General features: G+C 29.8%; 2 protein-coding genes across 5 annotated transcripts; both read left to right on the plus strand.

Moving 5' to 3' along the window:
• Positions 1-1,777: 1,777 nt before the first annotated feature.
• LOC114933473 (uncharacterized) lies at positions 1,778-4,893 on the plus strand. The gene is given in 5 exon segments (XM_029306085.2): positions 1,778-1,863; positions 3,066-3,303; positions 3,571-3,893; positions 4,128-4,255; positions 4,257-4,893. Coding segments are annotated over 5 exon segments (1,266 nt in total). The 5' UTR covers positions 1,778-1,802; the 3' UTR covers positions 4,773-4,893.
• Positions 4,894-11,319: 6,426 nt separating this feature from the next.
• LOC114933454 (uncharacterized) lies at positions 11,320-15,538 on the plus strand. Of its 4 annotated transcripts, none has more exons than XM_029306047.2 (6): positions 11,320-11,451; positions 12,269-12,454; positions 12,632-13,012; positions 14,906-15,038; positions 15,138-15,212; positions 15,301-15,538. In XM_029306047.2, exons 1-6 carry the CDS (start codon positions 11,373-11,375, stop codon positions 15,311-15,313), a joined length of 867 nt encoding a protein of 288 aa, XP_029161880.1. In that variant the 5' UTR covers positions 11,320-11,372; the 3' UTR covers positions 15,314-15,538. The 4 variants fall into 4 exon arrangements, with proteins under 4 accessions (XP_029161880.1, XP_029161881.1, XP_029161883.1 ...); XM_029306048.2 differs by having other exon boundaries at positions 14,960-15,038; XM_029306050.2 differs by having other exon boundaries at positions 12,632-12,931.
• Positions 15,539-19,228: the final 3,690 nt, after the last annotated feature.

Raw genomic sequence — 19,228 nt, forward strand, 5'->3', positions numbered from 1 at the left:
TGTAGTTTCACACCTCGAGGTGTAATGTGCGGCAATTGAAAAAGTGTCGGCATATTTATTTTAGATTTTATCAAGACATATCGAATTTCGTCAAAGCTGCGCGTTGCTTACTCGAGTATGTTTTTTAAAGAATTAAAGAACGCAAAAAGGATGTACGCAAAGAAATAGAAAAAGATAGAAGAAAAAATTGAGGCTCGAGTTTGCGTGGATAGACGTGCCTTATAAAGAGTTAGAGATAACGCAAGAAAGAACGAGACGCGATGAAGAACGAAAAGAACGCGAGAAGAAAATCCAAAACACCAATAAAAAGAGATATTTTGCCAATAAAACGAGCTTATTTTTCGAGTCAATAAATTTCGATTTTTTTGTTGGCTCTTATGGTCATTGATCGATAACTCCGCACGGACTCCACATGGTTTTTAAATAATGGTTTTATCAGAAAAACCAATACGTCATACATAAGATCACAACGTATTTCCCAAATCACGATTTTTCTATTAAACTAAAAGAATAAAATAATTATAATTACTTGTGAACGATAAGTCTACGCGGATTAATTAATACATCAATACATGTTTTAAATTTTTACCTGCCTTCTTGTCACTTCTATTCTTTTTCTAAATAGTGATTAAATGCAATGATTTTAATATTTATTAGAACAACATAAGCATGCGCTACGTTTTCGATTTTATGTTAAAAAGATTGATATCTAAAAAAAATAATATAAAGTTTGTTTTAGTTGAGTTTTAACTCGATTAATATTTTTTTACAAAAATCAGCTGATAACTGTCAAAAATATTATTCGAGTTTAAAGTATTATAACATACATATTATTTAACATATATTAATTTAATTTTTATAACATATTATTTTTAAATTTAATTAGTAAATTAACGCTTTTTAATCAGCTAATTTGTGAAAAATATTAATAAAGCGTTAATGTGCTAATTAAATTTAAAAATAATATGTTAAAAATATTAAAATATATAATAGTAATATGTTGTAAATAATATGTTATAATACCTTATCTTTCTTTTAATATTTTTTGACAGAAATCAACTGATAAGAACTGTCAAAAATATTAATCGAATTTAAAAAATATTATATTATTTATGTTATTTTTTTGAAAATATTTTTTTTTAACATGAAAGCGACGAATGGTGAAGGCGCTTGTGTTATTCTTTGAATAAAAATTATACTTGAAAGACTCTTCTAATTAGTAATATATTATTAAAGTTTTGTTGATTAAATGCGAAATAATATGTACATAAATAATTAAAATGATATTTGAAATAGAAAATAATGATAATAAAATTTTCTAAGTTACATTTCTTCTAAATTGATATATAAATGATTATAGTTTGTTAATTAAATTTTGTTTGAAACATTTATTTCATTTTATAAATTATATATAAAAATGTATTAATATTATACAGTATGTATTAATATATAGAAAGTTTTATAAATGTCTTAGAATTCCACAAAGTGTTACTAATTGTTAAGTATTGCTATAAAAGGTTAATAAAACTTTAAATTGCTTGTATAAGAATGAACTAGATAGATATTTCTTGAAAAATAATTTAACAAAATATACATTAAATAATCCAAAAACTTAATCCTTGGTAATTCCGTTGTAGTCATCGAGACTCACATTTCTCTCTCATGATTCGCGTCATCGCGCAACGATTCACTTGAAGAATATCACGTAAGTAAACGTGTCCTGCATTTTAAGATTCATTCTAAGGTCATGCATAGTTATTAAAAAAGGGCAGAGCCACGATGAAGTCAGAACGTTTTTAGACATGAAGAAGAACGTCAGTATCATCCTCCTGCTAACATTCGTGTTATCGTGTGCACAAGCAGGTGAGAGAAATATCTCTAGAAAGAATATAAGTGCGCGCATATGTCGGTATCGATCTTGAGAAATAAATTTATGTGCGACGAGTGTTATATATATTGCGGATGATAGTTAAAATATTATTTTCAAATCTGTATGTGTTACCGTGAATACAATATGATCTTGTTACTATAAAGATGAAATTTATTGTATGATCTCTGCATCGGACAAGTATAAAATTCTTGGTATAAAACAAAACATTTCAAGGTATTTAAAAATAAAGAAAAATACTCGACATCGTCAATATTTTTATATCTTGTATGGCATTTCTTAATTAAATATAATTTAATATAATATAATTAATTATCATGATTTGTGTTTGTATGTAGGCATAAAATATATTTCGAATTTATCAAAAATAATTATTGCACATGATTATGCAATTACATTCTTTTCTTTTCAAAGCATGAAGAGAAGTAAAATAGAAAAGAAATAAATTATCTATAACACATTAATATATGTTTCTTGTTAAATTAATATATTAAAATATATAGAAAATTCAAAAATACAAAATATATTAATGCAGAAAATACAGTTTTCATGCACACGTGCTTACAGTCATCGCTCATCCGCATATGATTCTACGAAAAATAACAGAGTTGAACAATGCGTAGAATTGTAAAATGAGTGGAACTATAATAAACAGCATAATGATTCATCAGTAAAAAAGTGAATAATCAACAATGTTTATCTGATTGAAACTTTACAAAACGAATACAATACAAACAAACGTAATTTGTTTGTATTGTATTCGTTTTGTAAAGTGCTCAACACTATATCTACTCGATTTATGGTAAATATATGGCAAAGCAACTATTTCAATCTGTTGTAAAATATCGTCTTCCCTATTTTGTTCAATATATTGAGATTTGATATAATCAAAATTTAAGAATTCTTCAGAGGAAAAAAAGAGAAGGTAAAAACAAAAAAAATGATTGCTGAAATTAAAATTCGCAAACGCGCATCTATTATATTCAATTATTGTCTAATAGAAATGTTATATTTTGGAGATTTTACAAGGATGCTGTTCCTTCAGTTTCTCAATTCCTCCTCTTAACTGAGTTGTACAAGTTATAGAAACAATCTGGTAAAGCACACGAGAATACGCTTTCTCCCTTTATTACCTCTTGGTTTCTGAAAGCTTGAAGAAACACTTTTCACTGAACAGACGAGCACGAGCGACGACGGAACACGCCGCCGGAACTAACGTCGGGGTCGGTCGTCAAAACGTCGAGTGATGAAGAACCCCAGACACGTCTTCTCTCCTTCATCCCTGTCACGGCGACTGTCAGTTTAAACGCGGGGCGCAACAATGCGCATTCTGTCAGTCTGGGTGCAAGCCTCGACGGTATTAGTCTCTCGGAAAGTAACAGTTACAACTACCCCACAAGATATGGAATTGATGGGTAAAGAGTAATTTAAAATTTATTCATATTAGCTAAATAAAGTCAAATAAATAATAAATAATTCAGAAATATTATTAGAAATTACATATATATAATTAATTAGAATGTTTCAATAACATTTCGTTAATGATTCCGATTCTGCATTGTTATATTTAATTTTATACGCGTGTGAAATATATAATGATTTTTTATTTTTAGTTATTAAATAATATTTTAAACTGATTTCTTTGATAAGAATAAATATATAAAAGACAATTATTTTTTCAGATCTTCAGTTTCCGTAAGCAAATCTACGACTGTTGCTGCAGGATTATCAGGAATCTCTACAGCAGGCGCGAAAGCTTACAATGATGGTAATAATGTCAAAACTGAAAGCCATTCACTCAGTTTTGGTCAAGCAAGTGCAACTTCTTTCGGAGCAGTCGAAAATGGACATGCAATTACTGGCGCCGCGTCTTCCATTGGTGGCTCGCAATTCTCTGTTGAAACTGGCGGTAATCAAAAACAATTCTCGCAGGCCGGTGCCATTAATGCGCAATATCCGTATCGACCGGCATGGAACAATGTTGGTCCAAACGATGGGCGCAACGGCAAGTGCAGTTGTCAATTATGCATAACAGTTACAGTCTTCTTCTATTGTCTTGAGTTCTTGTCATATAAATTATTTTCACATGAAAGATTCGATAGATGCGTTCTCTCAAAGTCAGATAATAATTGTTATAATAATTAAAATCCTTTCTGCATATTATTACAACAAATTTGATATTTACTGTTGAAGTAATAATTAAAGATCGATGTTCAACATTTAAAATTCAATATTTTAGATCGACGTTTCAATCGACCTACGTTGACCATCTGGAAACCACATGATGGAAGACGGCCGACATTGAATATCGATTCGTGCACATCCAGACGAGAAGAAAGGCCAACGATTCATATTCATCAATGGCGACCCTGATCACCGAATATTTTCTCGACCAGAGCTATCGATCAAACATCAACCGCGCGATCCTTGGAATCATCAAATTCGTGGATCGCCGAGTCTTCAAGTAAGCTCTTCCTCTTACGGGTTTTCAGGATCTTACGATGATCCGGTCTCTCAGGACAATGCAGGTCCTACGAGTTTTGCGTCCTCGTCGATCGATCAGGAATATACCTTAGGGAACGCTCAAAGTTGGGAAAGTGCGTCTTCTAATCATGATTCTAGTGATTCCTTCGATGAAGACAATTCCAAAGGTACGTCGACCTCGGGACGCCAAGGTGGGAATTCCGTGACGCGGGTCAATGCTCAAGCAATTGCGTCGTCCGTAGACGGGTCCTTCGTTAAATTCCCTGAAGGTGGGAGTATGCTAAGTCAGATTATACCATTGCAATACGTCGGAAACCGAGATTCTGAGCAAGGACAATCCGACAGTGATGTATTATCTGATCTCGCGCAGACTGTTGGCGAATTGCTCCACGTTGTTTGATGGAAACGAAAAGAGATGTGTATTTACAGCACTTATTTAATATCAGCTTGATTTTTATGTCACACAAATATTTTTGTATTTATTGTGTAGTCAATCTCAATAAAGCGATCGAATAAATCTACATCGTGTATGCTTCTCTTCCACAATATTTGCCATCAATAATGAATTATAAAAATTCTGATGATATCGATATTTTTTAATCATCGATATTTTCTTTCATTGCAATAATTCTTCATATATCTCAAACATGTATCTTGAATAAATTTATTTTGTTTATCTTTAACTTATATTATTATTATTTATAGTTATATGTTCCGTAGCAACAATAATGAAACGTATCCGGCAGTACAAGTGTGACTACAGATGACAGCACCAATTGAGTTACGTTAGCAATTACCGTGTGCGTGGTTCTCGTGATGTAATTTATTGTTTCTCCTCTCACTTTAAAATTCTGCCTCATCGTGCTTCCTGGAAAATGATTCGCAAGAAGATAAGTTTTGATGAGATATGAACTTCACAATGCAAAATCGAAGGAATCAAAAGGAAACAATTTATTAGACCTTTGGTTTCTATAAAAAATTTAAGAAACTTTTTATTGTGACATTTTTATAAAATATTCGGAAGAAGGAAAAATGTAAAAATAAAAATTTGAAGATTCTAAATGCTTTCTATTCACATGTGCGCAAATAATAAAACTGTTAAATTTGTGCACTTACGTCCAACATATTTTATAAAATGCCCATCATAAATGTGCATTAAAATTTACAATATAATCACACTTAAATATATTTAAATACTATATAATAAATAACTTGATTATCGAAAGAAATTATGAGTTTAACTGATTGTTGAACTTGTTTTTTGTGCGAACATTAACTAATGATTGTCATAAATATTTATTTATATGTTAATCACGTCACATGATTTCAATTTAAAGTAGGCGAAGGTCAGTAATATGAAGGATCCTGAAGGTCAAGGTATAATCTTGAACTCCTCGCGACATCTTTGAAAGAGCTGATGGTTTGAGTAACTTATGGAATAATCAAAGAAACTGTTGTATCCACGACATCAGCAATGATATCAGCAGATGATACATAAGTTAGAATGTTGCTTGGTATCAGAGTGCTTTGATACATAATTAGTTAATGAAAAAATCTTACATTATTTAATCCTTTCAACAATAAAGTGAAATGTAGCTTATTCAAAAATTATGCTAAATAACACTATAATAGGTCAACAATAATGCACTGTAGAAATATATATCTTGCATATAATCGACAAGTTTAAAGTCTAAAAGTCAAATGTTTATCTGTAAAAGTCATTTCTTCAATGTATTATCTCTTTCTATAATAATGATAAATATATATATTTTACAATCAAAATTAATATTGGACGCTAGTGCTGAAAATAAACTTGGCAAAATTGATTTCGACGTAACTAGCAGTTGTATTCAATACTTTCACGACGTTTCGACCATTTGGGTGTGGTCCTTATCAATTAAAATGAGATTAACGTAACATAAAACCGATCTTATTTAAAATTAATAGTTAAAAGAGGAACACGTCCCATCGCTATGATATTTCGTCAACGACTAAACATCATAGCGATGGGACGTGTTCCTCTTTTAACTATTAATTTTAAATAAAATCGGTTTTATGTTGCGTTAATCTCATTTTAATTGATGGAATTCTCACTTGATAAGGACCACAACCAAATGATCGAAACATCGTGAAAGTATTGAATAAAATTGCTAGTTACGTCGAAATCAATTTTGCCAAATTTATATATATTTTATTTAATTTTCGAATAATTATTTATCAATTAGAAGAATCTTGGGATAAGTTAATTTTTGACAGATTACAATAGCTGACGTGATATCATACGCTGTTTTCTTTATTTGTACATCATTAATATATATAATGATAGTAGTTAATCGTATACAGATTTAAATAAACAAGTATCTTTCCATGAATTCGATTTCTCAGAAAGATGTTGCGCTCATCATTCCATGTTTGTGAAGTATACAAATAGAAAAATTTAAGTTTCTTAAAAGTCGAAAACGAATAAAATAAAATAGCACTCAAATATTTATCTATAAAACGAATTCGATCTCTCTTTTTCTCTCTTTAAACATATATTATTATATAAAAAATAATTCTATTATTAATATTGAATAAAAAATTATACAAAAAATTAAATAGAAATACGAGATCATCGATGAGGAACCTGTAATCGAATCAACGGTGAATCTGTGAGAAGCCTGAAATACATATATGCGATTCAAGGTCTCGACTGATGACTCACCGATCATCTCACAACAGTTTGACTCACAAAAAGCTACGGCGAAAATAATTATCGTGGAACCGGTCGAGGATTATCTGCGAGATTTCATTATTCGTACGCTGCAATTAAGATGGGACAACCCGACATTTATTTAAGGGGCACAAGGTTGAGGCTATCACATGTCAATCGATTTTTTTTTATTTAATAATATATATACGCGCACCAATAATGCTATGACATAATGCTGGACACGCGTAATAAGATGTAAAAATTAACATAATGACCGGTAATCAGTACTACTTATCTTTTTGGTTTTTTTATCAAGAATTGGTACAAACTTAGCAATAATAATCGCACTGAATGACTAAGTTGTTGATAGCAACGCAAGAAAATTCCCCCGGATATTTTAGCGTGCAGTTAATTTTCTAAGCTATAAGATAATTGTATGCTCATCAGCTTCTTCCGTATGCGAGAGATATGTACTTATTTCTTTGAACGTTAATATTTGACCTGTGAAATTATTATTCTTTTAACATTTTAAAGTTATAATAATATTAGTTATAATATAGAACAATAATTAGAAATATCATGGCTTAAAATGTGTCAATTTTTAGCAGTCAATATTGTTGTCAATAAAATTAATAAAATGCGTAAATATTTTATATTTCCGAAATTGTAAAATTTTTAAACATTTCTTTTACATAAAGTGAAGTAAAGTTTTAAAAATTTGTGTTGTATAAAATATTTTTTGTAATGGTATATGTAATAATTACGATTCACTGATAATTATTTGATTTTTATGACTTTGTTATACATATATACTCGTTTAAATCATCTATATAATCATCAAATTAAGATTGAATCATGAAGGCAATTTACAAATGCGCGCACAACATTGTTCTTTTATTTGTTCGGAGTAAATCTATTTCGAAAAATTTTCCGCGTTATACAGCGTAGCAATTATGTATACACAATTAATGCTGAAAAATAACTAAAATGATATACAACTATTATCACATAAATTGTAAACATAAATTACTTATAGCAATAGAATATATGTATATCGGTGTTAATCTTTCTACGTAAAATAATAAAAAAATATTAGAAAAGAGACAAAAATCTCGCATTAATGTTAAATTGTTACAAAATTGTCCTGAATATTTATGATCTGTTAATTGATTAATGGATCTTTTTCAGATCAATAGCGAATCAATATCTTTCAAAGGGATTTTTCTCATAACTCTATCGAGAGCGATTATTTCTGGATCCGATTTACCTCTATCAACCAACGCTAAACGAACTTCGCATTCTTTTGCAGTCGACAGAAAGGTGATATGTGTTGTCGACGGCTTGTGCGGTTTTAGTTACGCACAATTCGAATAAACCGATTATACGAAACAGTAGATGTTCCCACTAACTATAGCCGGAAATAATTATGGACCATCCGAGAAAAATCGAATGTACATGCTTTAACATTTCTTAGTAATTCTAATCATTTCCTCCTGCAAACGCGCGTGTATCGTGTTATCGATGACGTAAGTAAGAAATATTATTTTTTTAAAATATTTAATTGATACGGTAGAAAAAGCACGTATATACATGACGAAATCATCGATAAGAGTGACATACGCAAGCAAATTTATAAAATAATATTTTGCGATACAAAGCTGTTATTTGATATGCGTGTGTTTACTGTGTTTGTATATAGAGAAAGAGAAAGTGTATACTATATATGTACATATATCGTATGTATAAATTGTTAAATATGATTATTGCTTATCATCATTGATTATCATCATATATAAAAATATATATTAATGCTTTTTTAATATAAATTGTACCTTGAAAACTTGTTTTTTGTTTAAGAAGTAAAATGAAATGTTCATGTGATAGAATATACGAAAATTTATATATAAGCTTGGTACGCAATAACATGATCAACGGATGCAACACAGACGAATGCTATTTGCGGCATTGAGAAGTAAACAGATAATATTAACTGGATTTGCATATGTAACTTGATCGTTATTTCAAACCGCAGTGTTAATCATTGTAAGAATTAACATATAGCAGCTTCAACGTGATTAAAATTGGTGTCAAGTTTAAATAAAATATGCAAGTTATATTTTTATACATTAATATTAAAATTAATATAAATGAAGTTGTTTCAAAATTAATAAGTCAATACTATCTTATAAAAGTTTCATAATGTGAGACAGTGTTGAGAAGAAAAATAATGGACAAATCAAATTGACAAAGAATCGTGCACATTTTAATATTCTTGATGTATTTTGTGTGTGACAGATCCATTAAGCGTGACAACAGAGAATATGACTCCGTAACACTAATTACCTGTATACATATATGTTCGAGTTAGGAAATCCTGATGAACCAGCATCGTTTTATGTTTAATTGTATGTAAAGTGTTTCTAATTACAGTAATATAATTTGATGCCTTGGATTCATTCTACTATTAATCGAAGTATACATATAATACAATAATTAAAGTTTATCAAAAGATATACGAAATAAAAAAAATTAAAAGTTATATCTCTCTACAATGATTTAAATTAATATATTAATAAATTAATAAAAATATATATATTATATTAATTTTTTTTAAATATAACTTTATTTTTATTAATTTATACGAACTTTAATCTTTCTGAAATAATGTAACTTGCCATATTTTACTTTTTTATTATATATATATATATATATATATATATACATACGTACACTGAATAAAATTTATTGAATTCGAATAAATATTTATTTTAATACTGCCTAATAAATAATTTATTTAAAATTAATAATATTGATTTAATGTGCAAAATATTTATATGATATAAAATAATCCTCTTCAATATAGATAAATGTTTATTTGTTTCAAAAATTAATAATTGATTAGACAGTATTGAAATAAATACTTATTAATATAATTTTTTATATTGTTATTTATATATTGATAAATAGATAGATGAGATATACAGTCACAAGTAAAAATATTTGGATAATTAAATATTGTTACTAATAATAAGATTAATGGTAAAATGATGACCAACAATAATATACCCGTACATATTATTTTACATGTTAATGATATGCATAATTCGCCGAATACACAGGTACATCACCAGTTTATATAATTTCTCAGTAGTCGTTTATTTAAAGATTTTAGTAGTTAATGAAGACTAAATTCTCTCATTTTCTGTTCGTCTCTATAATAACACATTAGGCGTAATAAAAAATGATTAATTATATGGATATTAATTTTTTTACGATTTTTTGTCGATATCAACAATTCATGGTTTAGTATTATTGTTGGTATCAGTTATTTTGTTTTCTCATTAATATTATTTTTAAAAAATCAAAAAGTAAAAATTTACAATATACATTACACATACACACACAATGACATATATATGTATATATGTATATAAAGAGTTATATAAAAACGCTTTTGCATATTTATATATTACATGTTACAGTAATTCTTATCTTTAATAAATGTTTACATTTTTATAAAAAGTTCTATAAATATAATGAAGCATACGTTATTTTTAATATGTGTATGTTTTTAAAAATCCATTTATTTTTAAAAAATTTATATCAAGAACAAATCAATACTAATTGTAAATATTGCAATAAACCTGAATAAAATAAAAACTATACATTCTCAAAAGATATTTTAAAAACTATCGCGATATTATTTTTTATACGTTTATACTTTACATTTGCATCTTATATATTTAAAAAATGTTAATTTTTGTCATACTAGATCAATTTTTAAAGCATTTAGTAATACGTAAAATAAGTTTTAATTATTCGAAACTCTTTAAAGACAATGTTAGAAAAAAATTAATTTTTTCACGGACTTTTTTAATGATATTATTACACAACACTTATGAAAAATGACAAGATATTATTACACAACACTTATGAAAAATTACAAGATGAATTTGTACATAGAGATTATACATTTCTTGTTTTCCACTTTATATTCAATATTCACTTTCATCTTGTGGCGCGCACAATTAAACGCGCACATTAATCTCGACAAAAAGTACATTTTAGATTGGTCATGTATGCACTATATACATGACCAATCTGACGGGGATTCCCTTGGAAAATTTAAAAAAGTCAGCGTTGGTCGACGCGAAGCGCGGTGTGCAATGTGCAGCAAAAAGCGATGGAGGTGGTTCGCGTTATATAATTCATCAGGATCAGACGCGTATCGTATCGATGACTATAAAAGCGTCAAGATTAAAAGATCGACATGCAGTGCTTCCTCGGGAACATTGAACATCTCTCACGATGATGATTCGTGCTCTTGAAATAGTGCTCCTTTTTACATTTGTCGCAACCCTTTCAGGGTTGCCGACTGAAGTACCAGGTAAGAAAATAATGTTTTCCATAAAAATAGAATATATACAATTATACATAATATTGCAATTCATATTTAAAAAAAATTATTTTTGCGTATAACGGTATATTAAACTTTCCTACCACAAAAAAAGCGGATAGTTATATATTTTTTAAAATTAATTTAATACAATTCGTAATTGCATTGTCATAAGAATATTTTTATTTCTAATTAATTATTTAATAAAGGTATATGTATATAAAATGTTCCTATTATTAAATATTAAATCTGGATTGCAATTTAAACAAATAAACAAATTGTGATTTTTTAAAGAAATAAAACATAAAATAAGGCATATATGTAGTTGCAAAGATTAATACATTAATAATTATTAGATACATTAATGTTTGGGAATTAATCTGTATGGTAAATTGGTATTACTATTTTGCATAATTTTTTGCAAATAATAATCTTTTAGCAAAAAAAAAATGATATACATTCGTGATACATTCTCATAATTTCTTTTTAACTTAATTGTATACTACTATTTAAAATAGTAAAGTTAACAAATAAATACTTGTAATATTTTTATTTCCCTGAGAAACTACCTATTCATGCGTCGCAATCTTAAAGACCGTTTTGAAAAATATAGAAGACAGCTGCCCGAGCTCTGTAATTAATTTTGCATGCAACAGACAAGATGTCTCTGAAAATAACAGTGATGTCAGAGTGCATGCGCTGGAATTCCAATCGCAATCAGTTTAAGATTCTTTATGCTTCGTGCCGATCGACGTAATCTGCTTATTTTTGTTCACATAATGATCGATTTGTTTTTTAACGTGATCAGCCCCGGAGGTAAACACTCACGAAGAACACACGTTGTCAACCGAGTTACAGCCGCCGCCGTTGGACGAGAAGGAACACCATGCCACAGTCTACATAATTAATCTGTACGCTGTAAAAAACAGCAGCGGCAGAACGTCAGAGGAAGTATTTGAAAATGAAATCATCGAAACTGTACCTGACATCTTAGGTAAGCGTGCGAATGATTTCTTTTAATAATAAATACAAATTCGACGTCAATTTTTTTACGTATTTTTTTTTCGCAAATATTTTATATATTTCCATACACGACAAAAATAATAAATAAATTAGAAATATAAATAAATGTCATTAAACAAAATCTTGAATGATAAGTGTATCTTTGCAGAGCCCTTGGCCACTGTTTTCTTAGTGGTGGTAGATGAAGATGAAGAAAAAGAAAGACATTCACCCGCCAACCTCGACGAATTCGCGGCAGAATTGGAAAGCCAAGGTTTCAAGATCGACAAGATCGACGTAGACAATAAGTCGAAAGTGCTCAGAATGGAATTGGAAAAGACAGAGGCGCAGAGTATGATAGACTCGGCTTTGAAGCCAGATTTTGAGAAGAAAGCTAATCGACAAAAGAGAACGATCTGTATGAAGTGCGGAGGATACGGAGGATACGGAGGTGGAGGATATGGAGGAGGTGGGTATCCTAGTGGTGGCGGCGGAGGTGGTTACTGTCCTACTTGCGGTGGCGGCGGAGGAGGTTATCCTAGTGGTGGTGGTGAGTTATGGTCCTAATCGTGGACGTAGATAACATCAATAGACAAAAAAAGGTAAGAATCTTCTCTCGATCGTACTGGCAAATATTATTTATTCAATCACAACGTTTCGACCCTTCTTTGAGTCCTTATCAAGTGATCTAGATATACATAGAGAAGAAATACAGTACAGAGATTAATACAATAAAAAACAAAATTACTTTTTCACTAACAATATTACAAAATGATAAAAAGAAGCGAAACATACTTGTAAAAATAAAAATAAAATTATAATTTTAAGATGTCAAGAACGAACATAGTGTCGGCTTGACAACACGTCAAGATTCAAAGAAGGGTCGAAACGTTGTGATTGGATAAATAATATTTGCCAGTACGGTCGAGAGAAGATTCTTACCTTTTTTTTCAATTCTGTCTGGCGATTCTTAAATATCTACGTTTTTATCAATAGACAAATTCACTTACTAACATTAATAACATTTATTTATACTCAAGTATGAATTTTGGAAATAATCGACCAAACTAGCAGGGAAAATCGTTTATTTAATTTCACGACGTTTCGACCATATGGTTGTGGTCCTTAAATTAAATTGAAATTGTGAGACAGCCTGTCTCACAATTTCAATTTAATTTTAATTTTGACTTGTATATTTTTACTATAAATTGATTGTTGCCTTATGATGAGAGTTAATTTTTACTAATTTTATTTTTGCACTTGAAAAGGACCACAACCATACTCGTATAGTCAAAACGTCGTGAAATTAAATAAACGATTTTACCTGCTAGTTTGGTCGATTATTTCTAAAATTCATATTTTAATACTAGTGACTGTCATTAATAACTGGAAATATATTGAAGTATGTATGTTCGAAATCGCGTCGTGCAAAATTTTTCCGCTATTTATGCTTTTTTGCCGATGTAAAACTGATCTCTCTCGATAAAAAATAATGTAGCATTTTCAATTTTCTAGTTAGTATCTGAAAATATAAATTTTCGGAAAAGAGAGGAAAAAAAGAACTATAAGCAAAGAAAATGGACAATTATATTTTTCAGTTGATCTAAAATTGATTTCAATAAAATCTCAATTTAAAACTTGTTTATAAAGTTATTATTAAAAATCAGAAAAATTTTATGACAAATTTTAAACTCTTTTAAGTTTCATTGAAAAATGTATTTCCATATTGATAAAATGAAAATAATTGCAGTTAAAATTACATTTTTCCGATAGTTTTTTTTTGAGATCTATATATGACATCAAGATTGTTTCTAACTATAATATATAATTAATATAATCGTTTGTCTATATATTACTATAATTATGTTACATATCGACAATAATAATTATCTAGTTGCATCAAAATATTGTATTAGCTATTGCGCAAACGAGTTATTTGTTGTTTGCATGTTTCTGGGAATTAAAATACATCTTTGATCGCGCTGATTTTTTTTTTTTTAGATTTTTCAAGTTTAACAAGCTGCATAATCTTTTCAATTTTTGCATATGTAATCTTAATTGAAAAATAAGTTATAAATCGCGCATGTTTTTACATATATTGTTCTTCATATCATAAAGAAATTCAGTTAAAAAACCGACTGAACACAAATAAAAAAATTTCAAATGTTTGATAGGTATTAAATAGATATCTTACATATATGTATAAGAAAAATACTAATAACAAGGTATTAAATAAATATCTTACATATATGTATAAGAAAAATACTAATAACAAGATACTAATAATAAAAATTTGCTGCTTATCTCAGCTGAAATTTGCAAATCAGGTATAACAAAAAACTTAATAGAAATATAACATTTGAAGTATCGCATCGTAACTGAATATTAATACATTGCTATTTCTAAACCTCATTAACGCATAACACGGGCACGCTTTGTTTAGGACATGTAGCAGTTGTACCGGTTGTAATAGTACCAGTACCTCGTCGTATTACAGGAGGAGCAGGTCATTATCGTAGAGGCGGCCACGGACAATATTATCCAAGCGGCGGCGGCGGCGGCTGTAACACCTGCGGGTAAAATTCTGTCTCTTAAATGCAGTGATAAATTGCGTAAAAAAAAAAAAGACCATGCAACACATTTATTAATTTTTATCAAATTTTTTGTGTCCTTAGTGGCGGCGGCGGCGGCGGCGGTTCGTATTCCCAATCTTCTGCTCAAGCTTCGGCCTCATCTTCTTCTGGAAGTTGGTGGGTATTCTATTCAAGATGATTATTTCATATATATTATTTATCGATAGCTTATATTTACAACCAGTTAAAACCGCTATTTTTTCAGGGGAAAAAAATGAACAAAGCATATATAAATAATCACATAAACATATTACCATTAATGATTTATGCTGCCTTCATCTTCGATTCTACAGTATGTAAAATTTTTCAAATACTTCGTATCATCACACAAAAACACTCAATAAGACTCTCAAAATATTGTAACGTAACATATTCTTTTGTACAACACACACTTGTATTGGCGCGTTGTTAGTCGTGAATAAATAAGAAAAATTAATATAAAATGTACGTTTCGCTATTATTCGGATGTAAATGTATTCCTATATAGAGGTAATTATGTGAGGTACGCGATTATAATTTTTCATTAATCTTCAACGGAAGAAGCGCTGCTTGTTAATGAAACATGCATTGGACCTGTATTTTCCTCGTGGCTTTAATAATCTATTAATTCCTATGTTTCTTGATAGAATTGCACTTACGATAATAAGATAATAATCCGTCATTTGCACGCACGTGTATACATTATTATTAATTTTTTTTATTAATCCGCAAACTCGGAAAGTTTTCCTACTTTGAAGAGAAGAATCGTCATGCTTTGAGAGAAACATTAATTAACAATCTCTTATTCTTATTTACCTTCTAGAATTTTTTACATTTTGTCACGATTTAGCTTGAAAAATATTCAAATAGCTATCTTCTAGATTAGAATAAAAAAAGACTCATAATACACGTGAAAATATTAGCTTCGCGATGCGAGCGATAAAGTATCATTCTCCGAACATTTCGCGAGCTGTAATGCGTACTCTCGAATTCGCACTTTATCACGGCGGAACTTGTTCCACATTATCAGCCCGTTGTAATTCACTAGAACTAACACCGCACCTGACAGCGGCGATGGCGACGACGACATTGCAATCTTGCTCCGGCTATTTTCCGCTCTTTTCTCGTTTCGCGAGATCGGCTTCGTAAGTAACTCGCGCGCGTTTCTATCAGCGCTGGATCTGTAGACACCACAATCTTCTATATAACTGGCCTCTCTATAAATACGACCGGTATACGCGAGAGCACTGCAGCATCATTTCAACGATGCACCGGTTCGACTGTCTGCAATAATAATTATGGCGCGAAAATGTCGGGTGAACTTATAACGGTAACGTTGCGATGCTCCTCTCATCACCTTTCTCTCGCAGCACAAAATAGAAAGAGGTTTCGGAGAGGATTATTCGGAAATCTGATTTTCGGTGGCAGAATTTGTCGAATAAGCTGATGATTCGCTAACTTTATCGGCAAACCTATAATTAATCATTGAAAGTAAGAATATTGCATTCCGAGTGTTATGAAGACAGGAATTCGCTTTTCATGATTAAAGTGATTTATTCGCTCATTTGTTACGTGCGTCAGCAACTTGTCATTTTTTCCTGTCAATTTCACGGCCGTGGCTATACAACAATTACGGATTGCGTCTTACATTCTTCAGAATTTTCTTTATCTACATCTTACTCACGATTCTTACTATCTCTTTCATTTTCCCCAAGATTCTACATTAGAAAGGATTATTATTAAAATAAAGGTCAGATTCCGCCCCAAGGAAAGTTTGATTAAAAAAATCAGTACATAATAGAAATAAGCATGTAAGATAAGAATAGTAAGAGAAAAACAAACATTTCAAGCAAAATGTCCGCGTTATTTACAGTATTGAAGAACGCATCATTTTATATCATTTTACACAATGTATATAATTTTACATACCATCTGTTTGAATCGAAAGAGAAATCTATTATATATAAATTTTTACAAAATTAGAAAAAGTGTAGTTTCCTTTGAAACAATAAAATTCCATCTAATAGCTGAGCTATAAAAAATGGATAGATTTTAAAATGGATAAATTGTAAAAGCGTGCATCACACACTGACCCGAAGAAAATGTGGGTCTACGGGTCATCGAATACTCATTGAGTCCGATCAATCGTCGTGAGATGCAAGTCGCTCGGTTTCTTCTTCTACTTACTCTAAAGTGTTAACACATTCGCGCGTATTTTCTGGTCGGCGAACTCGTGAAGTTCGTCGCGATCACGAGTCGCGTTACTGCTGAGAAAAACTGGGTGTACCAGCAGCGGGTTATAAAAACTCACTCGGACAAGTGACGTAAATCTGGTATGCCTCGATTCCTCGAGGAACAACACTCCAAGTGCCAGAAATTCTTATTATTAGTGCTACAAGGTATTGAAGATATTGTATTTAGATATAGAAGTTTTCGCCAAGCGCCATTGCATTTCTAAATGTTTTGTCATTTGTATACTTAATAACGAGAAAGAAACAAAATATTAGTGCATTTAAAGTTTTTTTACATGCACGCTTTTATTGCTCATTAATATTAATATCGTATTTAAAAAACGTAGACATAGCATATTACATCCTATATTTATATGGTTAATTACATGTTATTTAAAAATCAATAAATAGTTATTAAAGATATAAACTGTCTGCTTCAAATAATAATACTAATCAGAACTTATTAATCCATATAATGAGATGAGGATGTAGATTTAATCAATAATTTATCTCGTTATAAATCCCATGTTATATCAAAATGTCAAAGCGTCGTTAACTTTATCATCAAAAATGATCATGACAGGTTAATAACTGTCTTTAACTATAACTCAATATACTAACTAATTCATCAAGATTGATAAGAAAATCGTTCCGGCTAAAACCGGATTCGTGCTACGGTTAATTAACGTTTTATATCGACGAATAACAAGTTATTAAGCGACGAAGAACAAAAAGATCATAGATCATCAAGATAATTGAACTGTCATTTATAATATAAAGGTGTGTATTAATAAAATAATGACGAAATTATATATAGGAATTGTGTACTATTACAAATACAAATACAAGAATCTTTGCTTTGCACACAAATATTTCACGAAAATATCGTAAGTAAGATATTTGCCGACAGAATTTATTTAGTCTTTATTGCTCTTAATGATCGAATATTCCGAAGCAAATATATCTGGCCATTCGAAACATTAATCACTGTCTCTTATGTAACTTAAAATATTTTCCATATTACTATTCGTTATTTTATTTTTTATAGAATACATCAACATTATCGATGAATTAAGCTTTACTATAAAATACGTTGAACAGGTGAATAGACCGCTTACTAGTTACATCCGCCACAAATACGAAAATAAGTGATCTAATTTCACTCAAAATACAAAATAAAAAATATATGTAATTACCATTAACCTTTGCACTCGTGCATTCAGTCACATCCTGCGCCTTTCATCAAATTACAATTCGACAATAATATACATGCCAAACTTTTATAAGCTCATCTTATCATCACATGTGTAAACACAAAATAAAAATATTTTAAATAGATAAGATTTTCTTTATATATTAATATATTTTTTAATAGAAAATGCAGGTATATTTATTAATTATTAAAAATATTTTTCTACATTTCTATACATCAAATTATTATTGAATTGTATTATCTACTATATATCTTATCTTTACATATACACGTGTCAAATATTTGAACCGAGCATCTCGAATATCAGATATCGTTATTTTCCATATATATAATTATGTGTTATATTTATTATAAGGACAGAACTGAAGAATAAAATTGCTTCGATATTTGATAAAGTTGACGTTCTCTAACGAAAGTTATAATCTTATTTATTTACTGAGATCGAATAATGGGACTTCTCGTAATAATAGTTATATACAGTAGTTGAATATTAATAGCGCAGCGCCGGACACAAGTGACATTTTATTTTAATACAGTGCGCTGCATATCTGCATACATAAAATATGAAATACGTCAAGTGATGTGGTTCGTTAAGAGAGCAAGCCTGGTCCGTTGAGCAAAATCACCTGTTAGCATTCGTCCAGCATCGGCGCGATAATCGTAATAATAACGATGGCAATTGGACGGGATGAAATATCGCGTCGCGATAT

This window comes from Nylanderia fulva, unplaced genomic scaffold, assembly GCF_048542155.1.
Source record: "Nylanderia fulva isolate GAGA-0341 unplaced genomic scaffold, ASM4854215v1 Scaffold3, whole genome shotgun sequence".
Taxonomy (NCBI): domain Eukaryota; kingdom Metazoa; phylum Arthropoda; class Insecta; order Hymenoptera; family Formicidae; genus Nylanderia; species Nylanderia fulva.

Bases quoted from the DNA above. Each gene is read 5' to 3' on its own strand.
- LOC114933454 (XM_029306047.2), top strand. From the start codon at position 11,373: ATGATGATTCGTGCTCTTGAAATAGTGCTCCTTTTTACATTTGTCGCA. The intron at 11,452-12,268 runs GTAAGAAAATAA...TAACGTGATCAG, and splicing joins GTTGCCGACTGAAGTACCAG to CCCCGGAGGTAAACACTCAC. The intron at 13,013-14,905 runs GTGAGTTATGGT...CGCTTTGTTTAG, and splicing joins AGGTTATCCTAGTGGTGGTG to GACATGTAGCAGTTGTACCG.